This window comes from Stegodyphus dumicola, chromosome 7 (genome assembly GCF_044657685.1).
Source record: "Stegodyphus dumicola isolate Sdum_Otavi_A_Nest chromosome 7, ASM4465768v1".
Taxonomy (NCBI): Eukaryota; Metazoa; Arthropoda; class Arachnida; order Araneae; family Eresidae; genus Stegodyphus; species Stegodyphus dumicola.
In genome coordinates this window covers 54,982,880-55,000,163 of record NC_140774.1, presented here as the reverse complement: position 1 = coordinate 55,000,163, position 17,284 = coordinate 54,982,880, and the positions used below count along the sequence as shown (strand labels likewise).

Here is a 17,284-nt window from a genome sequence, read left to right as displayed (position 1 = left end):
CTTGAGTTCAGAAACCTTCGTTATTAAAATTATGCGAATAGTTTAACTTTTATATGTTTTCATATTTTTCCTTTTAACTTTCATATGGTTGCGTTATCAAACATATGAAAGTTAAAATGAAAAATATTACTTTTACGTAAATTTTAATATATGTAATAATTTAATTTTTTAGAAATAGTTCAGTAGTTTTACTTTTAAACAATGGCTTTGCTTCAATATAACAGACATATTTAATTAGTTCATCAAAAAGTTGTTAGAAACACTATCGAATTAGGAACTGGCATATTTTTCCACTCTGCAGTTTTACTGCAAAAACAGTGAATTATCTCTTTAAAAATGGTTAAGAAATATTTAATACCTTTCGTTTTCCAGTTATTAAAATTTTTAAAATAATTGAAATTCTAATTAAATCCTTAGATAAAAAGTTATTCAAGAACTAGACTAAAGAAATGCAAGAAAGGGGTTAACTTCAGTGTCAAGCGAAATTTCAGATATTGTTATTTTCTAGTAACTAAAAAATTATTTAAAATCCTCTTTAATTTATTCCTGACCAACCTTTAATTGCTCTCCTGCACCCCTCCATTCTGAGGCCAATGGAGGTAAGAAAGGACTTCTTACCTCCATGGCTGAGGCCGTTCTTTGGCACCCCAGGTTCGATAGGGGATAAAGCAATTAAGCAAGGCTCTCCTCTCTTTAACTGCTTTTTCACACAGGTGGGGGCAAAAGAAAAGGAGCACAAAGCTTTCCCACCTGAATAGCTAGCAGCCAGTTAGAAAACTGCATGACAAAAGCCCACAAGACGAATGCCCACTTAAAAACAGCACACATTTTCAGGAAATCCAAAATAGCCATGACTTCCTGAAAAAATTTTTGAGTAATAATTATTATGATTGAAAATGAAATTTCAAGTGGGAATGAAATTAATTTATGTAAAATCCAAGTTGTCAAAATTTAACTAGATTATTTGAAACCATTAAAAGTGTTTGTGATAGTGCACACAAATGTTTTCTTAATCATAATAGAATACAGTACTTTTATTTTTTTCGTTGAAATGAAAGTTCAGCTTTAATTCTCCATGTTAAATTCATTATATGCAAAATTTTCTGCAGTGTTACATTATTCATAAATTATTCTCCGTATATGATGAAAATTTACATACATTTTATACTCCTTATAATTTTGTAGAATTAAAAATAGTAATGTGGCCAGTATTCCCTTTCACCTCCCTTTGTTGGACTTATATGAGGACACTTCCATTTGCCGCGTAAATATAAAAACAAAAATACACATACATGCATATGTTTTTAATTATATTATTTTGATTGACTCTCTGTTCTATATACATATAGGATTTTAATTAAGCTGGAGCCAAAAATGAAATGTGTTCCACTACTTATATTTATTGTTCAATTATTTTTTATTAATTGAATTTATTTTTTATTTTATCTTTATTCATGAATCTGCTTTGTGAAGCTGAAGAAAAAGGGGAAAAAATATTAATTTTAAACATAGCATATATATCGGTGTAGGCTTTTATCAGCGTGCGCTTATATCAATGTGAGCTTTCATCTTTGTGGGCTTTTATCAATGTGCGCTTTTATCAGTGTGGGTATTAGTCGCGTGATTAATAATTAATTGATTCCAATTATCCCAGTGGGATCTTTTTTGTGGGCTTTTGTCGCGTGCGCTCTCGTCCAGTGGGCTTTTGTCTGGTCACCGTTTCATTCATAACAAAATATTGTCATATTTCTTTAAATATATCCTTGTTTATTATGTGTCCGCTGTCATCAATTAATCTGGACTGGCATTAAAAAAAATCATTTGTGTTAATATTAAAGTTTGTGTGTGTGCTTAGGCACTAATCATTAACTTTAATATTAAGTTGCATTTTCATACATATTCATTATTAAATGTGATATTTTGATGGGTATAATATGTTATTTTAGTTGTGCTCATTCTACATTAATTTGTGGATCTTCTCATTATTCATTATTGTTTGGTTTGTTTTGATATATTTATGTCAATCAGCATTTTTAATATTGTTTTCTCAGTTTGCCTTACACTTTGGGTACACTTCCCCATCTCAAATTTCTTGCTATAGAAGGAAATCCAATGAGAAGTATCAGGAGAGATATTATGCAGGTGAGTAAATAAATTAAAATTTAATGCATATAAAAGTGTTTTCTGATTTCATGATTTTAGAAAATAAAAATATAAATGCTGTGTATGTGTAAACTTTGAATTTTGTTTATTATATCCTTGAGTTAAGGAATCGTACCTTTAATACTAAATGAACCAAAATTTAAAAACTGCCCAAATTTAATGATTTTAGCAAAAGTATTTAATTTTATTACATTAAATGTGTATTTTCATAAAATATTTTGTTGTAGAGGGGTACTGTCCAACTCTTAAGATGGTTACGCAGTCGTATTGAAGATCCATCCGCCGTAGGGAATTTATCGCGCCTGTCCATGTCTGAAATTGATAGTAGAAATATTAACAGTCCTTGTGAAGTTGATAAATATTCTTTGAAATCTACTAAAGCTTTGTCATTGAGGTTTGCAGAAGTGTTCTTTATTGTTCATAAATCAAATTAATATTTTGCATTGTGCAGTAAAATTATTTAAATTTCAAATACTCTTTTACTAGCAATAAAAATGTGAATACCATTCCAAAGCAAGTGATAGAAACAGCTACAGAATCAGGTGTCACTGTTGTTGACATAAGTAAAAACAGCATGGCTGAAGTTCCTGACTAGTAAGTTAGTTAAGTTTTATATTTAATCAGTATGATGGTAAAGTTCTTGAAAAAATTATATTATTTTAAACTATGATTTGTTATCGGCATACTATTTTTGCAATTTTTATTATATTAATGTTTTCAATCTGAAATCATTTAAAATTTATTTTCTTGCTCTTCATCTTTCCTTGTTGTGTCACAGACTTGTTATTCATGAGGTGCTTAACATTTTTGTTATAAATTTCTTTATTGTAATCTGTACAGATCATTTTTCTAAATCTTTTTACAGACAATGCAAGTTAACCAAAGTTTTGCAGAATTATATGTATTAACACTTTTATTTCCTAAAATGATTTTTGCCATAAAGTCATTTTGCAAAAGTTATTTTCATCATAATTTTCAATTAGTCTAAAAATTAAGTATAGTCCACTAACAAAAACTGTATATTAAATGGAATATACTCACACACACACATATATATATACGATCTTGAAAGAAACTGTCAATATTAATGATTTTAAATTTTAAATTTGTATTTCTGCAGTTCATCCATTTGGATGCAAGCTGGCTGGCATCGTGACAGAATTCAGTCATTAATAAAAAATTTTGTTAATCTTAAGTTGATAATAAATTTATCAAGATGCTCGAACAGTAAAGATTTCAACAATTTTTAGTTATATAACAGCTATAAGATAAAATTATATGCAGGCAATATCAAAATCATTCTGAAAAATCATTAACTATATTGTGAATTAAAGCATTAGTAAAAAACCATCTCTTCATACTTATGCATTTATCTGTATATTGATGTTCTGAATTTATCTATATTTTGATATTCTGTATGACCAGTTTATTCAATATATAAATGTTAACTGATCAGTCTTCTTGTAAATAGGCATGTTGTGTATGTGGCATGTAATTATTTTTGTTATTTTCTCCTTTTCTGTTAGCTTTGAAATGATTATTCCTCAGTTAACTGAACTGAATATGGGTTATAACAAACTGAGTAGTATTCCATCATTCATTGGGCTTGGAACTTATTTGCACTATTTGGACCTTCGGTACTATTTTACTATATTTTAACTGTAAGATTATTATTTATTATTGATCTTTTAATCACACCTAATATAATTTACTCAAGTAGAATATTTGCAAGAAGTTATATATTGATTTATTTGGAAAATTTCTCCAAAAGGTACATTTTATGTCAAAATATAGAGACTGCAATTAAAAACATAGTATATTAAATTTCTTATGTTGACAGTTGTTCATGTTTCAAATTATTTGAAATTGACCCTATAAAACTATATTTAAATTATGAAGCATCATCTATAGTATAGTAATAGAAACTTATGTATTATTAGGAAAAGAGGAAGGAAAAAGAAAAATCGGTTCTAAGAAAATGAGAGTACCTTCAACCATAGCAATGAATGTGTGATGTTTTGCCATATTAAAAGCCAGATTCATTTTGAAATACATTTCAACCTATTTTCTGTGCATTTTTGTGATTAAAAAGAGTTGAATCTGAATGTGCTTACCAAAAATTCTCATCTCTCTTATAGATGTTAGTATAATATAAAACCGGAACTGTAATATATTTTTTAAATTAGATACGTGTAAGATATCATTTTCATTATTTTTATCACATTTGTGATGCAAAATTACATTTTTTTAAAACTATTTATATGTTTTAATAAATTATTTAAGGTTTAAAGCAATGATGGGCCAACTCTGGCCCGCTGGAAGGTTCTATCTGGCCCAAGGATACAATTTCAATTTGCCGGTCTGAGACAAATTAAAAGAAATGTATATATATATATATATTATATCGACTCCTTTACTACTTTATTTAAATATTATTTTTTCTTCTTTTTTTTCAAAGGACTGATGATCTTTTTATTTTCTCTATTTTTGTTCTACAAATCATAAATCGACAGAAATAGCAAGCACAGACAGCTTTCAATCGGTAAAGTGAATTTTTCATGAATTTCAGCAAGGGCTTTTAATTTTAAAAGTGCCTATAACAAATACACTCATGTCCATAAATTAAGGAAAATGCAAAATCAGGCAAAGGAAGAGTTAGAAGCAAACCAAATTTGACTTATTTGTAAAGCTTATTTATTAAACAAAAGGTAAAGAGCAAACAAAGATGCTATATGTTTGATATTATTAAAAAATTGGCAATTTTTTCTCCCTGAAGCAAATTACAAAAAAAACCTATTTACAAAAAAACAATATTACATGGTTGGTATGATTGTTAATACATTGTATGTCTCCCAGACAATGCAATACAGTCCGTACAACGCCTAGGCATGCTGAGTATCAAATTATCGATCTGATCTTGGGGGATATTACACCACTCAAAAAGCAATGCTCTCCGAAGTTCCAGTAGACATGTAGGAGGAGGTTGACGGGCTGCAACTCGTCGGCCAAGCATGTCCCACACATGCTGTACTGGATTCAAGTCCGGTGAGAATGCTGGCCAGTCCATACAGGTGATATCCTCCGATTGAAGGCATTCGCGTACGATGTTTGCACAGTGAGGATGGGCGTTGTCATCCATAAACACAAATTGTCCACCCATGGTGCACCGAAACAAATGTACATGTTGTTCCAGAAGGACGTCCCGATAGATTTGGCTTGTCATGGTTCCAATTTGAATATTCAGGTCAGTTATGGAAGCCAGAATAATTTCACCCCAAACGAGCACTCCTGCACCACCGTAATGGTGTCATTCAATGATGTTTTCTTGGTGGTAACGGGTACCTGGAGCTCTCCATATGAAAGTCCGGCGAGAATCAGACTGCAAGCTAAACCTGGACTCGTCGGAAAACATCACGCAAGCCCACTGTCGCGGTGTCCACAATGCATGCTCTCTACTCCCGGCTAACCGCAGGCGACAGTGAGTTTCAGTAAGTGGAACGCATCTGACAGGTATACGAGCATATAGACCAATTTCCCTAAGCGTCTGTACACGGTCTGCCTTGAAATTGTCGTACCAGTGGCTGAAGAGAGCTGACGAGACAGGTCTGAGGCTGTGCTCCGCCTGTTTCTTTTTCTTTTTTCTTCTCCGCCTGTTTTTTTCTTCTGCCAAATACCGGTCCTCATTCGGCATTGTAACTCTGGGGCGGCCTGTGCCATAACGTCTACTCACATTACCATCATCTTGGAATCGTTGCCAAAGCCTAGAGATGACACTCTGGGCAATTCCAAGTTCGTCTGATACTTCCAGTTGGTACACCCACATTCCAGACGGCCGATAATTCTACCACGTAAAAAAATCATCCAAATGCGTCCTTTGTGTCATAACTATTCAGTTATTGCATTGAAATGCTTATAAAGCGCCTGCGAACAATTTTACTTCTTTGCCTGTATTCCTTATATATCACTCTCTTACACTCTCGTCATTGTGACGTACCATCTGTGTCATCTGGTTTCTTCCTGAAATTTGCGTATGATTCTTGAAAATGTGCGTAGTGATTTTACAAATGATATATTTATTTTAGAGTTCGATTTCCGCGTGACTCCGAATTATCCTTAATTTATGGACATGAGTGTATATGTAATATTATGACCGATGGAGAACCAAATATGACAGGGGGGAAAATCTGGATTTCTTGGCCTCTTTAATAAGAACTATCCTGGGAACAAAGTTGTTTTTTTACATTGTGTCAAGATGCTCTGTGTAAATCTGCATTCAGTATGAAACCTGTGCTTGATGCAGTGGTGAAGCTTGTAAATAATTCAATCTTGTGGGCTTATTCACAGGCAGTTTCAAGATTTTCTTCAGTCTGTGCAATCTGAATACTCTGGTGTACTGTATTATACAAAAGAAAGGTACTTAGTGCAAGGTGTGTTCTTGAGCGACTCTGACAGCTGAAAGACAACATTGTGTCATTCTTTCATTTTGAAACAGTGTTCTGTGGAGTGCAAAATTGTAGAAGATGCAGAATTGCTTTTGGACTTTGCATTTTTCACAAATCTTCTTTGGCATTAGAGCAACTTAAATGTCAACATTCAAGGGGAAAATCAATTTATTGACGATATCTGGGCCCATCTCAAAGCTTTTAAACTAAAACTTAATCTACTTGGTGGGCAGCTAGCTAAGAACAACTTGTCGCATTTCCTGAGGTTAAATTCAATACCTTCAGTAAATGAAGAGAAGCTTGAGAATTATGAAGCTGGCTTGAAAAAAACTGCATTTTGGATTCGAACACAGATTTCAGTGCCATTAAAACAGAATCAGATATCTTTACGATGCCTTTCAACATAAATTGTGAAGTAGTGAGGTCATATTTGCAGCTTGAATTAGCTGAGTTGCAATCTAACAATCATCTCAAGCAGTTGTTTCTAAATATGCCAAAGTTAGAGTTTCACAAATCATTATCAAAAGTAAATTTCCCAAATTTAATACCTCACGCCCAGAAAATCAGTGCTTTGTTTGCTTCATCTTATATATGTGAACAAGTGTTTTCAACTATGAATCTTAGAAAGAATTATTTCATAAGTAGACTTACAAATGAGCTTTTAGCCTCGTTCCTTAGAATTAATACATCTCACTTCGAAGCTCAATATAAGGAACTTTTAAAAATGAAATCGCAGTTTCATTCATCTCATTAGCGTATTTGAATTATAATACTTGTCTATTGTTTTTAAAATTTTTGAAAAATTTATCATGGCCCGCAAAACTCTTTTTTTTTTTTTTTTAAATATTTAGCCCGTGACCAAAAATGTTTGTGCATCCCTTTATTAAGGTATGAGTTTGTAACATTTCAGATTATGTATTTATGCATAAAAACTAAAAATTTGCCTTTATTGGCATAATCAAAAAGGATTGTATGTCAAAGTTTAGCATAATTTTTTTAATAAAATACTAAGAACATATAAAACAGCAAAAGAATAGTTCTTTGGCTTTAGTAATTATCAATCTTTCATTTTATTTTATTTATATGTACTCTAAATCTGAAGTAAAATGTGCATCAAGAAAAGAGATCAAAAAAAAAAAAAAAAAAAAAGAATATTAAATGAAAACCTACTCTAATGGCAAACTAATGTTACATATAATAGTAAAAATTTTATAAGCTTATTAATAAACTTAAAAAATGGCAAAATAATAGCTTGCCAGCAAATAATGATGAATAATGCAATCACTTATTAAATTCTATTATTATCTACACTAAATTAAATTGTAAGTAAAAAAAAGGGTCACGAAAATATGAGATTAACAAAATGAATAATAAATACAAAATCTGTTCTGAAGATTAGGAAAAATCATCCACTAAAACAGCATGTTGTTAAAAAGCAATGCAATTATAAAATAGCTTATAAGTGGAAAGTCTTATATCTTGAAAAAAATTTTTTATAATATATAAGGAAAATAAAGAATATTTAAAAGATAAATTATAATTTAAATTAGAAGCTTACATTAATTTCCCTTTTCTATTCTAAAAATAGTAATATCTTTCTGCACTGCCTCATTTCGAGACCAAACCATGTAATATGACTCTATATAATTCTGATGATGCAAATAGAACTAAAACTTAAACAGCCAATAATGATTTTACAACAGTATTAATTATCCAATCAAAATACATTGTGAACCAAAAATAACTCGGACTGAATAAAGATTTTATCCTGAACATAACGCACTTGCTTGCTACTCTTTGGCTTAGCCAGACTGCTGTCTGCTGCTTTCTTTCTTACTGCAAAGTTATCAAAAATATAAACATTTTTAAAATAGGCACAAATAATGTGCCAATTACTGAAAATAAAATGAAGATTTAATCTGCCTTGGCTTGCAGTTTTGCTATTCATTGTGGATTAGCAGTCTATGCAATCAAAATTCTTGCTCTTCATAACGGATTCAACCTTCTGTATTCTACACCATCAATATTGCAAAGCCCCTTTTTTTGTTACATATATAAAGTGCATAATGTAATATTGTGAATGTATTAAAATCTTCACTTGGAAATGTTTTCCGAATGCAGGTCACACGGTTTCTAAGCCAGATTATGAAGAAACATCTGCTGAAAATTGTAATGTTGCATATTTGGGGGGGGGGGGTGTAATGTAGAAAATTGCCTAACAAATACTCTTAGAACATTCTTGCTTTAAAAGGAATGAGAATTTTTTTATAATCTGTAATTTTTTTTTTAAATAATGCAGTTGTAAAAGAATTCAAGCATTTTTTTAATGCAGATATACAGTTGTAAAAGACTGCAAGCATTTTTTGAAAACTTGCCAAAAATCAGCAAATTGTGTTAATAAATCAAAATAAACTCCCCCCCCCCAAATTGTTCCGATAATGTAAACAAGGTGAAGATATATGCCAAAAATACATGGAAGAAAATTTCAGCATTTTACAGAGCCTGTTCACACATTTTTTAGACGATGTATATTGTATTCACAAAACTAAATTATATAAAATTCTTGTGTTTTAAATGTTCTATTTGACATCCCTTATTCGGAACTATCTTTCGACACCGCAATTTCCAGGGTAATAATGCCTCTTGAAGTGGCAGAAGGGGTATTCTATCCCATTCCTCCCAAACAGATTTCCAGAGTCCTGTTAGGGTTTTGGGACAGCGTTTGGATAATGCAGTTTTTAAAAGTTCAAAAGCACAAAAATCCATGGTGACACATCGGGAGATTTAATAGGGATATCAGTGAAGGGTATGGCCTTGATACCAGTTTTTTGTTCCATTTCTTTTAGGAAATTTACAGTGGATTTTGATGTGTGACTGCTAGCTTTGTCCTGATGGAGTCTCACAGCTTGATGGCACTGTGGGGAAAGGGATGGTATTTCATTCAGAAAAATTGGTGATAAAATATGTTCCTGATAGTATTTGGAGTTAATCTTGACATTTTTTTGCACTCTCTTTATTTTTATTAATTTGCCATTATAAGAAAAGCCAGCAACAATCATGAATGTACTTAAATTCCCCCCCCCCTTTTATGATAATAAATGATTCTTTTTTTTTTTTTTTTTTGTTACAATCGTTTAAATACACCCATGCTTCATCTATTGTGACAATTGTTTTTCATTTTCCTTTTGATAAGTGTTTCTCATATAGAATTCTGCAACGTGTCTTGCATTGAGCAATATGCTTTGGAAGAAGACGATGCACATTGCGTTTTTTTGCTTTCTTAAGATTTAAATCAATGCTTATCATTTTGTTTACAGTGGACACTGAGCATTTTAATGATTTTGCAACTGTCCTTTGACTAGGGGGATTTTCTTTTAACATTAAACAACGTACCTTTGCAATAGTCGAAGATGTCCATTTTTTCCTTGGATACTTGTTTGGAAGTGTCCCACTTAAGGCTCCAATTTGACATTTTTTTCCTTTCTTGTTGATGATATTACCTATTGACGCTTTAGATATCACAAAACCATAACTCTCACATCGTTTTTGGATAACGGAGTATGCATATTTCTCTTGGGAAAGAGCGTAAATGTAGCCTTTGAACCACTGCTTTGTTAAATTCGCCATTTTGAATAAAAACAAAACTTTCAAGCCACAGACGATAATTTTGACTTTTAAAAACATAGTACAATTGCAATTACTTCTTTTGCAGCAAATGATTTTTTATTACCACTTACCAAAATCATCTAAAAAATGTGCGAACAGCCTCCGTATAACGAAAAATATAAGTCAAATTTTGAAGAGATAGCTTCAGGGTGTGTATTTGCGTGTATTGCACTTGTCATAGCTCTGAGCCTGTCCATCTCTGTGCTGTAAAATGTATATGCACAGTCAAGTTTTCTAAGTTATTATTATTTGCGGCTGTTATATTAAAAACTAGCCCGTAAATTTCATTTTTTTTATTAATCTATATGTAATTTCTTCTGATTTCTTTTATGTTAAATAGCATTCACTGAAAGTTCTCCATTGTGCTTAGGTCTGTATCCAATACGTACATATCCAAAATTAAAGTCTAAAATATATGTTTTGCAGTTTCATTAAAACTTGTATTTAAAAATTGCATAATATATGCAATATTCATTAAGATCGCTCAGATGAAAAATATTTATATGCAGATGGTTAAAAACTGAATTGTATGCAAATTAAACAGTGTGCATCTCTCAGAAGAGCAAGATAGTCATTTTTTATTATATATGAACTGTTGTTTATGATTGTGTTTTGGATGTCAGATGCTATTTTTTCCCATTTTGTTTAATGAAGAATAATAAGTCACCTTGAAGTTGAATGGTCTCAAACTTAAGTTCTAAAGATTTAAATTTTCTATGTAGTATAGTGTCATAATTGTGGCAGCAATTTAAAGAGACTTTTCATATGCTAAGGAGGCATAACCAAAATTATCCAATAAGTAAGGGATTTTTTTATATTTTAATATCAAAGAAGAAAGGATATATATTGGCAAGCAACTAACTTCAGAGTTTTCTGCTTCAACAAATAGAAATATATCAAAGTAAACCAAACCATATATCACAGAGTGATTTTGGCCTGTTTGCTGGAGATCTGCAATTTTTCTTGTTCTCACTTATTCTTACCATACAATTTGCCTGAACTTTTTAAGGCATTATCATTGAAGATATTGAACTTCTGGCTTTTCTTCATTTTACCCATGATTAGAATTTGAGCTTGTGAAGTGCATTATCAGTTTATCTGGGATGAACCAAAATCATATTATCACCGGTCAGAATGAATCAAACAAGATTCCTGTAGAGGAAATAGTTTATTTATATGTTTCAGAATCATCTAATTTGCCTTTGCAATTATTTCAGAGAGACAATTTAAATGCTGTACACTATTAGGAGGAGGTCCTGCATCCGTATGCCAGGCTTCTTTGTAGAGTAATTGGTCTTAACTTCCTATTAACCAAATGTAGATGGGTGCAACATGCATTCCTTGTAATTATATTAAATAGAGTTCATTTCTCATCAACGAAAAACTAATGGATAATAAAACTTGTATGTATAGGGCTGCTCTTATTTGTGACTTCCTTAAAACTGAAGAGACATAAAGAATGGACTGACAAGCTAGATCTATAAACATAAATAATTTAAAGAATTCTTGAGATTACTTTCACCAAATAAATTATACAAATGCAGCTAAAATTCTTTTATTTAACCAGCAGCTGTCTAAAATTGGGGTTAATTAGACAATGTTTATAAATGATTTGATTAAAAGTATCCTTAAAGTTGTAAACCTCTATAAAAGTATTTTATTTTATATTCTTCTTGCATATACAAAAGTTTTTCCCATCTTCATTTTTGTACTTGTCATACTGTGTGTCCTGTTTATGCAAACAGTGTCTGTTTCTATTAATTTGTTTAACCCTTTTTTATTCATAGTTGTGTACATGCTTCCAGTTGTTAGTCATAATATTAACACCAATTTATGTATATTTATTTGTTTATAAAATTTTAGTATACCTCTTAAATTCATTTTAAATTAGACTAAGCATAGAGTTTATATTTTCCATCCAGAACAATAGCATGGCTGATTCTAATTTTCAAAATGATATCTGTAATAGTCATTCCCTTCCCCCACCCACCCAAAAAAAGAGATTGAAAATTTGTATTTATTTTTATGTTCATGTCATAAAAGTTTTTTTTTCTTTTTTTAACTTCTGTTATAATGCCGAATTTCAGAGATTTAATTATTAAATTATAAATTGCATTGGTATGCAAATGAATGTTTACTTACTTGTTTTTGTAGCTATATGGATATATGTAATTGAAATTACTGCAAAATCTTGTTTTATTTATTTGTAACTGGAGTATGCAAATTGTGCATTAAATTGTGTTCCTTTTTAATCTATTTATAGAGAATCAACTTAAATTTTCTTTTTTATATTTTTTACAATGATATGCCTATGATTAAAAAATGTTGTATGCTGATAAATTAAATACTTCGTTTTCCTTTTTCAGCTGTATAGAAGTTAATAACATATGACACTTATGAAGATTTTTTTCTTATCCTTTTAACATTAAACATGTTTCATTTTGCTCATATTTTTTACTAAGTAGCAGAATTGTATAAAAATGTAAGCAAATGATGTATGAGGGCTACTTCAATTATTATGTTTAATGAGGTACAATGCTACAGAACTTTGATAATTAAATTTTTGTTGATAATGTTTGAAATAAATATTTTTTCAGTTTGATTTTACTGAAGTTTGGTTATATGCAGTAATATGTATTTCAGATGTTTAGTTTTTTATTTTTATTTATTTATTTTATTAGTTTGTTAGTTCCCTCATGTGTTAGTGCTATCTATATAGCTAGTTTTATTTTCCTTCAAATTTGGGCCCTTGTTGCTCATAGTTTTTATGAAAAATATGCATCTTTATACTCTGCCATGTAAAACATTTTTATAGTTATATGGATATTTTAAAATTAATTGCATTTATAAATGTAGTTAGTTTTATTTCATTCTTTCAGGAATAATAGCTTGCAGAGTTTGCCAATGGAAATCTCTAATTTAGTTCTTTTAAGAGAAATTAATATTTGCTTCAACAGGTAATTTTTTTTCAGTTGTTATTCCTCTCCAGCAGGTTCTAGTTTTTAACACACAACAAAAAAGTTATTTTAAATTTTACTGTATTTTATACAAAATACTTTCCTTGAAGAAAGTGGACTAGGTAGAAAATAATAGTTTGTGTTTCTGAATTAAATTGAGTATTTTTATTTGAAATTGAAACCAAACAAATTTTTCAAATTTAGTTTGTATACATCAGTAAAATCCTTGTTTTGATTTTATTCAAATCGGCTTTCTGTACAATAAGAGTTTAATTAGTTCAATAATTATTTCATTTGAGCACCTAAAAGAGCTATATATTTTTATTTGTAAACAAAATGATGTTTTGGCAAAATAGAAAGCTGTTACTAGTGCACCTGATGTAACGTTTTCCTTTCAAATTATAATATGTGGCATACACATATATTCACTGCCAACTTTTGTTATATATAACTTTGTATTATTTTAAATAATGCAGAAAAGCTATACTTATAGTTATTAATTTAATAAAGCTTCAAAAACAATTTTTTAAAAAAAGGTTGATTTGTGATAGCTATTCTGACTTGTTTAAAATCTGTTTTTCATATATATTTTATTTATACTTTTTTCATCCGCACTGACTAGAATATTGCCTATCAGTATTAACAAAATGAGCCATTTAGAACCATTACACTCTGTTGCAGAAGTTTATAGACTCAACTATATTGTGTATGGAAGAATGGAAAGGAACTCAAACACCAAATAAAAATGTGTTTATTTACATCACATACGACTTACATTCCAATAAATATTCAACTAAAAATAAAAATTTGTATTTTAGAAAAAATAAAATCACAGAAGAATGTGCATCCCAAAAGTTTATAGAATATTAACATTTTAACAACTAATTATCAATTTCAAATTGCTTAATACTTCAAAGTCACCCCATTATTCCGTATGACATCAAATACATATTTTTCCGTCAATAGAACTAAGTTTTTTAATAACTGTGGTTCCATATTGTACTATGCACTCTCATAGGCTGCTTTTAAGGCATTCATGGAAGAAAACTGCCTTCCATTCTCATATACTGTTCGAGACATAATACCCTGCTCGATTGGGTTAAAATTGGAGCTCATTGTTGGCCAGTAAAGAATAGTGACATTTTTCATATCTAAGTAGTTGTTTGTAGCATTAGAGGTATGAATGTGAGCATTGGCATGCTGATACATCCAGTTCTGTCCTCCAGTGTATTCTACGAATGACGTAAGATGGTATCTTAGTGTTTTTAGGTGTTTGTGCCAACCATCTAGAAAGGTGAAACCCACTTGCCCATTGAAACCGAGAGCTGCCCATACCATAACAGGTCCACCTTCACTGTTACTACTGAAATCTCTTTTCGTAAGTCATGCCAGTAATATGAATAACTGTCAGGACCATTTAGATTGTACTTTTTTTTTTTTTTTTTTTCCCAACACTGAAAATTAGATAAATCCATTTGTCACCATATGCCATGTGGTTATGGACCCATTGTAATACCATTTCTGTGTGAAGCTTTTGAGAGCAGTAATGATTGAGCTATCCTTATGTGAATCATATAATCAGCTTCCTTGATTTGCCTATGAACAGCGTTTTTAGATATTTGAAATTCACAAGCCCTTGTAATTTTGTGAGCTGGTTTTTTCTGCTTCGAAGCCATTCTTTGTATTTGCCTATTGCTGTGACTATCCATTTCTCAGAGTCTTCTTGTATGTAGTTTTGGCTGATGTAGTATTTTATGAGATATTAAGTGATAAATCATGCTTATAGATCAATTCAGAAGTTTCAAAATTTCTTTCACAGATCTACCGTGCAATTTAAAGTTCAGAATCCTATTAGCTTCAACATCAGAAAGTTGCATAGATTTAGGGATACTTAAATGCAGTTCAAGTGATCTTTTTTCTTTTTTTAAATTTTAGGTTTGAATAAGCGCATTATCATATAGAAAAGCTCTTTTAAAATTTTAGGTGTGTATGAGGGCATTATCATATAGAAAAGCTCAAGTTCACCAGACGGGATTGTTGCTAACCGATTTGCATAAAATTAAAATTGTGTATAAACTTTTGGGACACATATTTTTTCTATATTTATTTCTTTTAAAAAGACAAGTTTGATATTTTTGTGAAATATTTACTCAAATGCATAGCACACGTCTTTTAAGTAAACATATTTTAATTGGATAATTTTATACATTTCTATTTTTTGAAACATGTAATTTACTTCAGTCTATAAACTTTTGGGACAGAATGTATATACTTCTTAAGTAATATCTTAATTCTGTCCTGTGTTAATATCATTTAGATATACCAAAGTAAAACATAAAATAAGGCAAATCAACAACCTTATATTTGACCTCTTATTTCATTGTCTAATTTCTAAATTAAAGCTAGAAATAAAAGAAATATATTCTTTGTCAGATGTACATGCTTTTATAGTATATCTGTAATTTTCAGCTTAGGTTGACTGCTAGTATAGTTGTGTGTATATGCACATGTACACTGTAATAACAGATGTGCTCTTGAGCTCCTAATTTTGTTAGTTTGCATACAAAATTGTGTAGGAAAGAGATGAAAATGCCATTGTACATCATTTCATAATGTGTTGGATTAAGCAATAAAAAGAGCCACCATGTGGCTCTTTTTATGCCACCATGTGGCTCTCAGGCCAGGTTTTGCCCACTTCTGCTCTAAACTGAGTTTGTATCTGTTTTTATTGACTTTAATAATTCACTAGTAATATTTGTAAAAATGCAATATAAAGTATATTTAAGATACTTTATAAGTTTTTTAGCATGGTGTTTTAATTGAAATCCTGTGTTAATATAATTATACAATAATATTATCAGTGATTTTGTTCAGTGATTTTGTTCCATTATTATATCTGCATTTATTGAGATTGCAATAATATGTTATTGCCACTCATTGAAGAAAGCAAGAAAAGAAATGATTTTGTACAAGATTAAAATTTTAAAATAAATCTGTTAAGTGCTCATAAATATATTTTTAAACTTATTAAAAGACTGGCTGAAAGGCTGCCAATATTTTGGTTTGATATTATATATTTTCTGGCCTCTTTTCTGTAATAAAAATTAAGCATAATATTTTTACAGATTTTGTTGTAGACTAGCCTAGCTTGATTTAGAAGGCATGTTAAATCACTCAAAAGTGTGCTTAAATTTTGCATTTTACTTATACACAAAAACAAATAATATTGTAAATGTGTATATTTGTATTATAATTGAAGGGCATTTAATACGTATTATGTTAAAAATGTTTTTCAGAACCTTTATCAGATTAGACATAATACTTGATTAGATTTTAAGCATAAATATAGATTGAAATTAAATAAAAAGTAAGCAATTATGTTGTTTTGTAATTTTTTCTAATTATTCTACCACAATTATTTATTAAATTCCTGAAGGTTAATAATTTAGGAACTTTATTATGTTTATTAATACTTTTGTTTCATTTTTCTATGAACTGAAGTAGTCTTCCCTTCCATGGCATAAATTGTTAAAATATATTATTTATGCTTGTAACTTAGCTGTGTTACAAAGTAATCACTAAACATATACTGCAAGAATTGAAACATAATTTTGAATGTAAGTGAGAATAAATGTAGTTTACCTAAGATTAATGAAAATGAAAGCTTATATATTGGCATTTTTAAACTCATTAATTTGTGTGTTTAGCAATGTTTAGTCACGAAATTATTCAGTAGCAACTGAATGCCATATATGTTTAGGGGAAAAAAAATATAAATATTTTATTTGTATTTTTAACATTTAAAAATGGGTATTTTTATATTCTGTAGATTCCAGTCTCTACCTACTAGTTTGTATCATTTGCAAAAATTAGAAATCATATTAGCATCTGATAACCAAATAAATGCCATTGATGTTTCTGGACTATCCAAACTCCCTGTACTTGCTGTGCTTGATCTTCATAATAACAGTATACAATCTGTTCCTCCAGAATTAGGAAATGTGACACAATTAAGGTTTGTGTTCACTTTTTATCATCTTTTGATTTATTTATTTA

At 30.1% G+C, this 17,284-nt stretch overlaps 1 protein-coding gene across 2 annotated transcripts in view; it reads left to right on the top strand.

Moving 5' to 3' along the window:
- LOC118199369 (leucine-rich repeat-containing protein 40-like) overlaps positions 1–17,284 on the top strand; it is a 54,540-nt gene that overhangs the window by 33,180 nt on the left and 4,076 nt on the right. The window contains exons 9-14 of one of the 2 annotated variants that reach the window (XR_004759929.2): positions 2,052–2,142; positions 2,391–2,557; positions 2,650–2,757; positions 3,690–3,824; positions 13,151–13,228; positions 17,058–17,117. Coding sequence is in view for 1 of the 2 variants with exons in the window: in XM_035371210.2 (XP_035227101.1) it covers positions 2,052–2,142; positions 2,391–2,557; positions 2,650–2,757; positions 3,690–3,800; positions 13,151–13,228; positions 17,058–17,243 (741 nt within the window). In the remaining variant the exon portion in view is untranslated. Of the gene's footprint in view, positions 1–2,051; positions 2,143–2,390; positions 2,558–2,649; positions 2,758–3,689; positions 3,825–13,150; positions 13,229–17,057; positions 17,244–17,284 lie in introns of those variants that run through there. The other variant, XM_035371210.2, reaches the window with a different exon arrangement.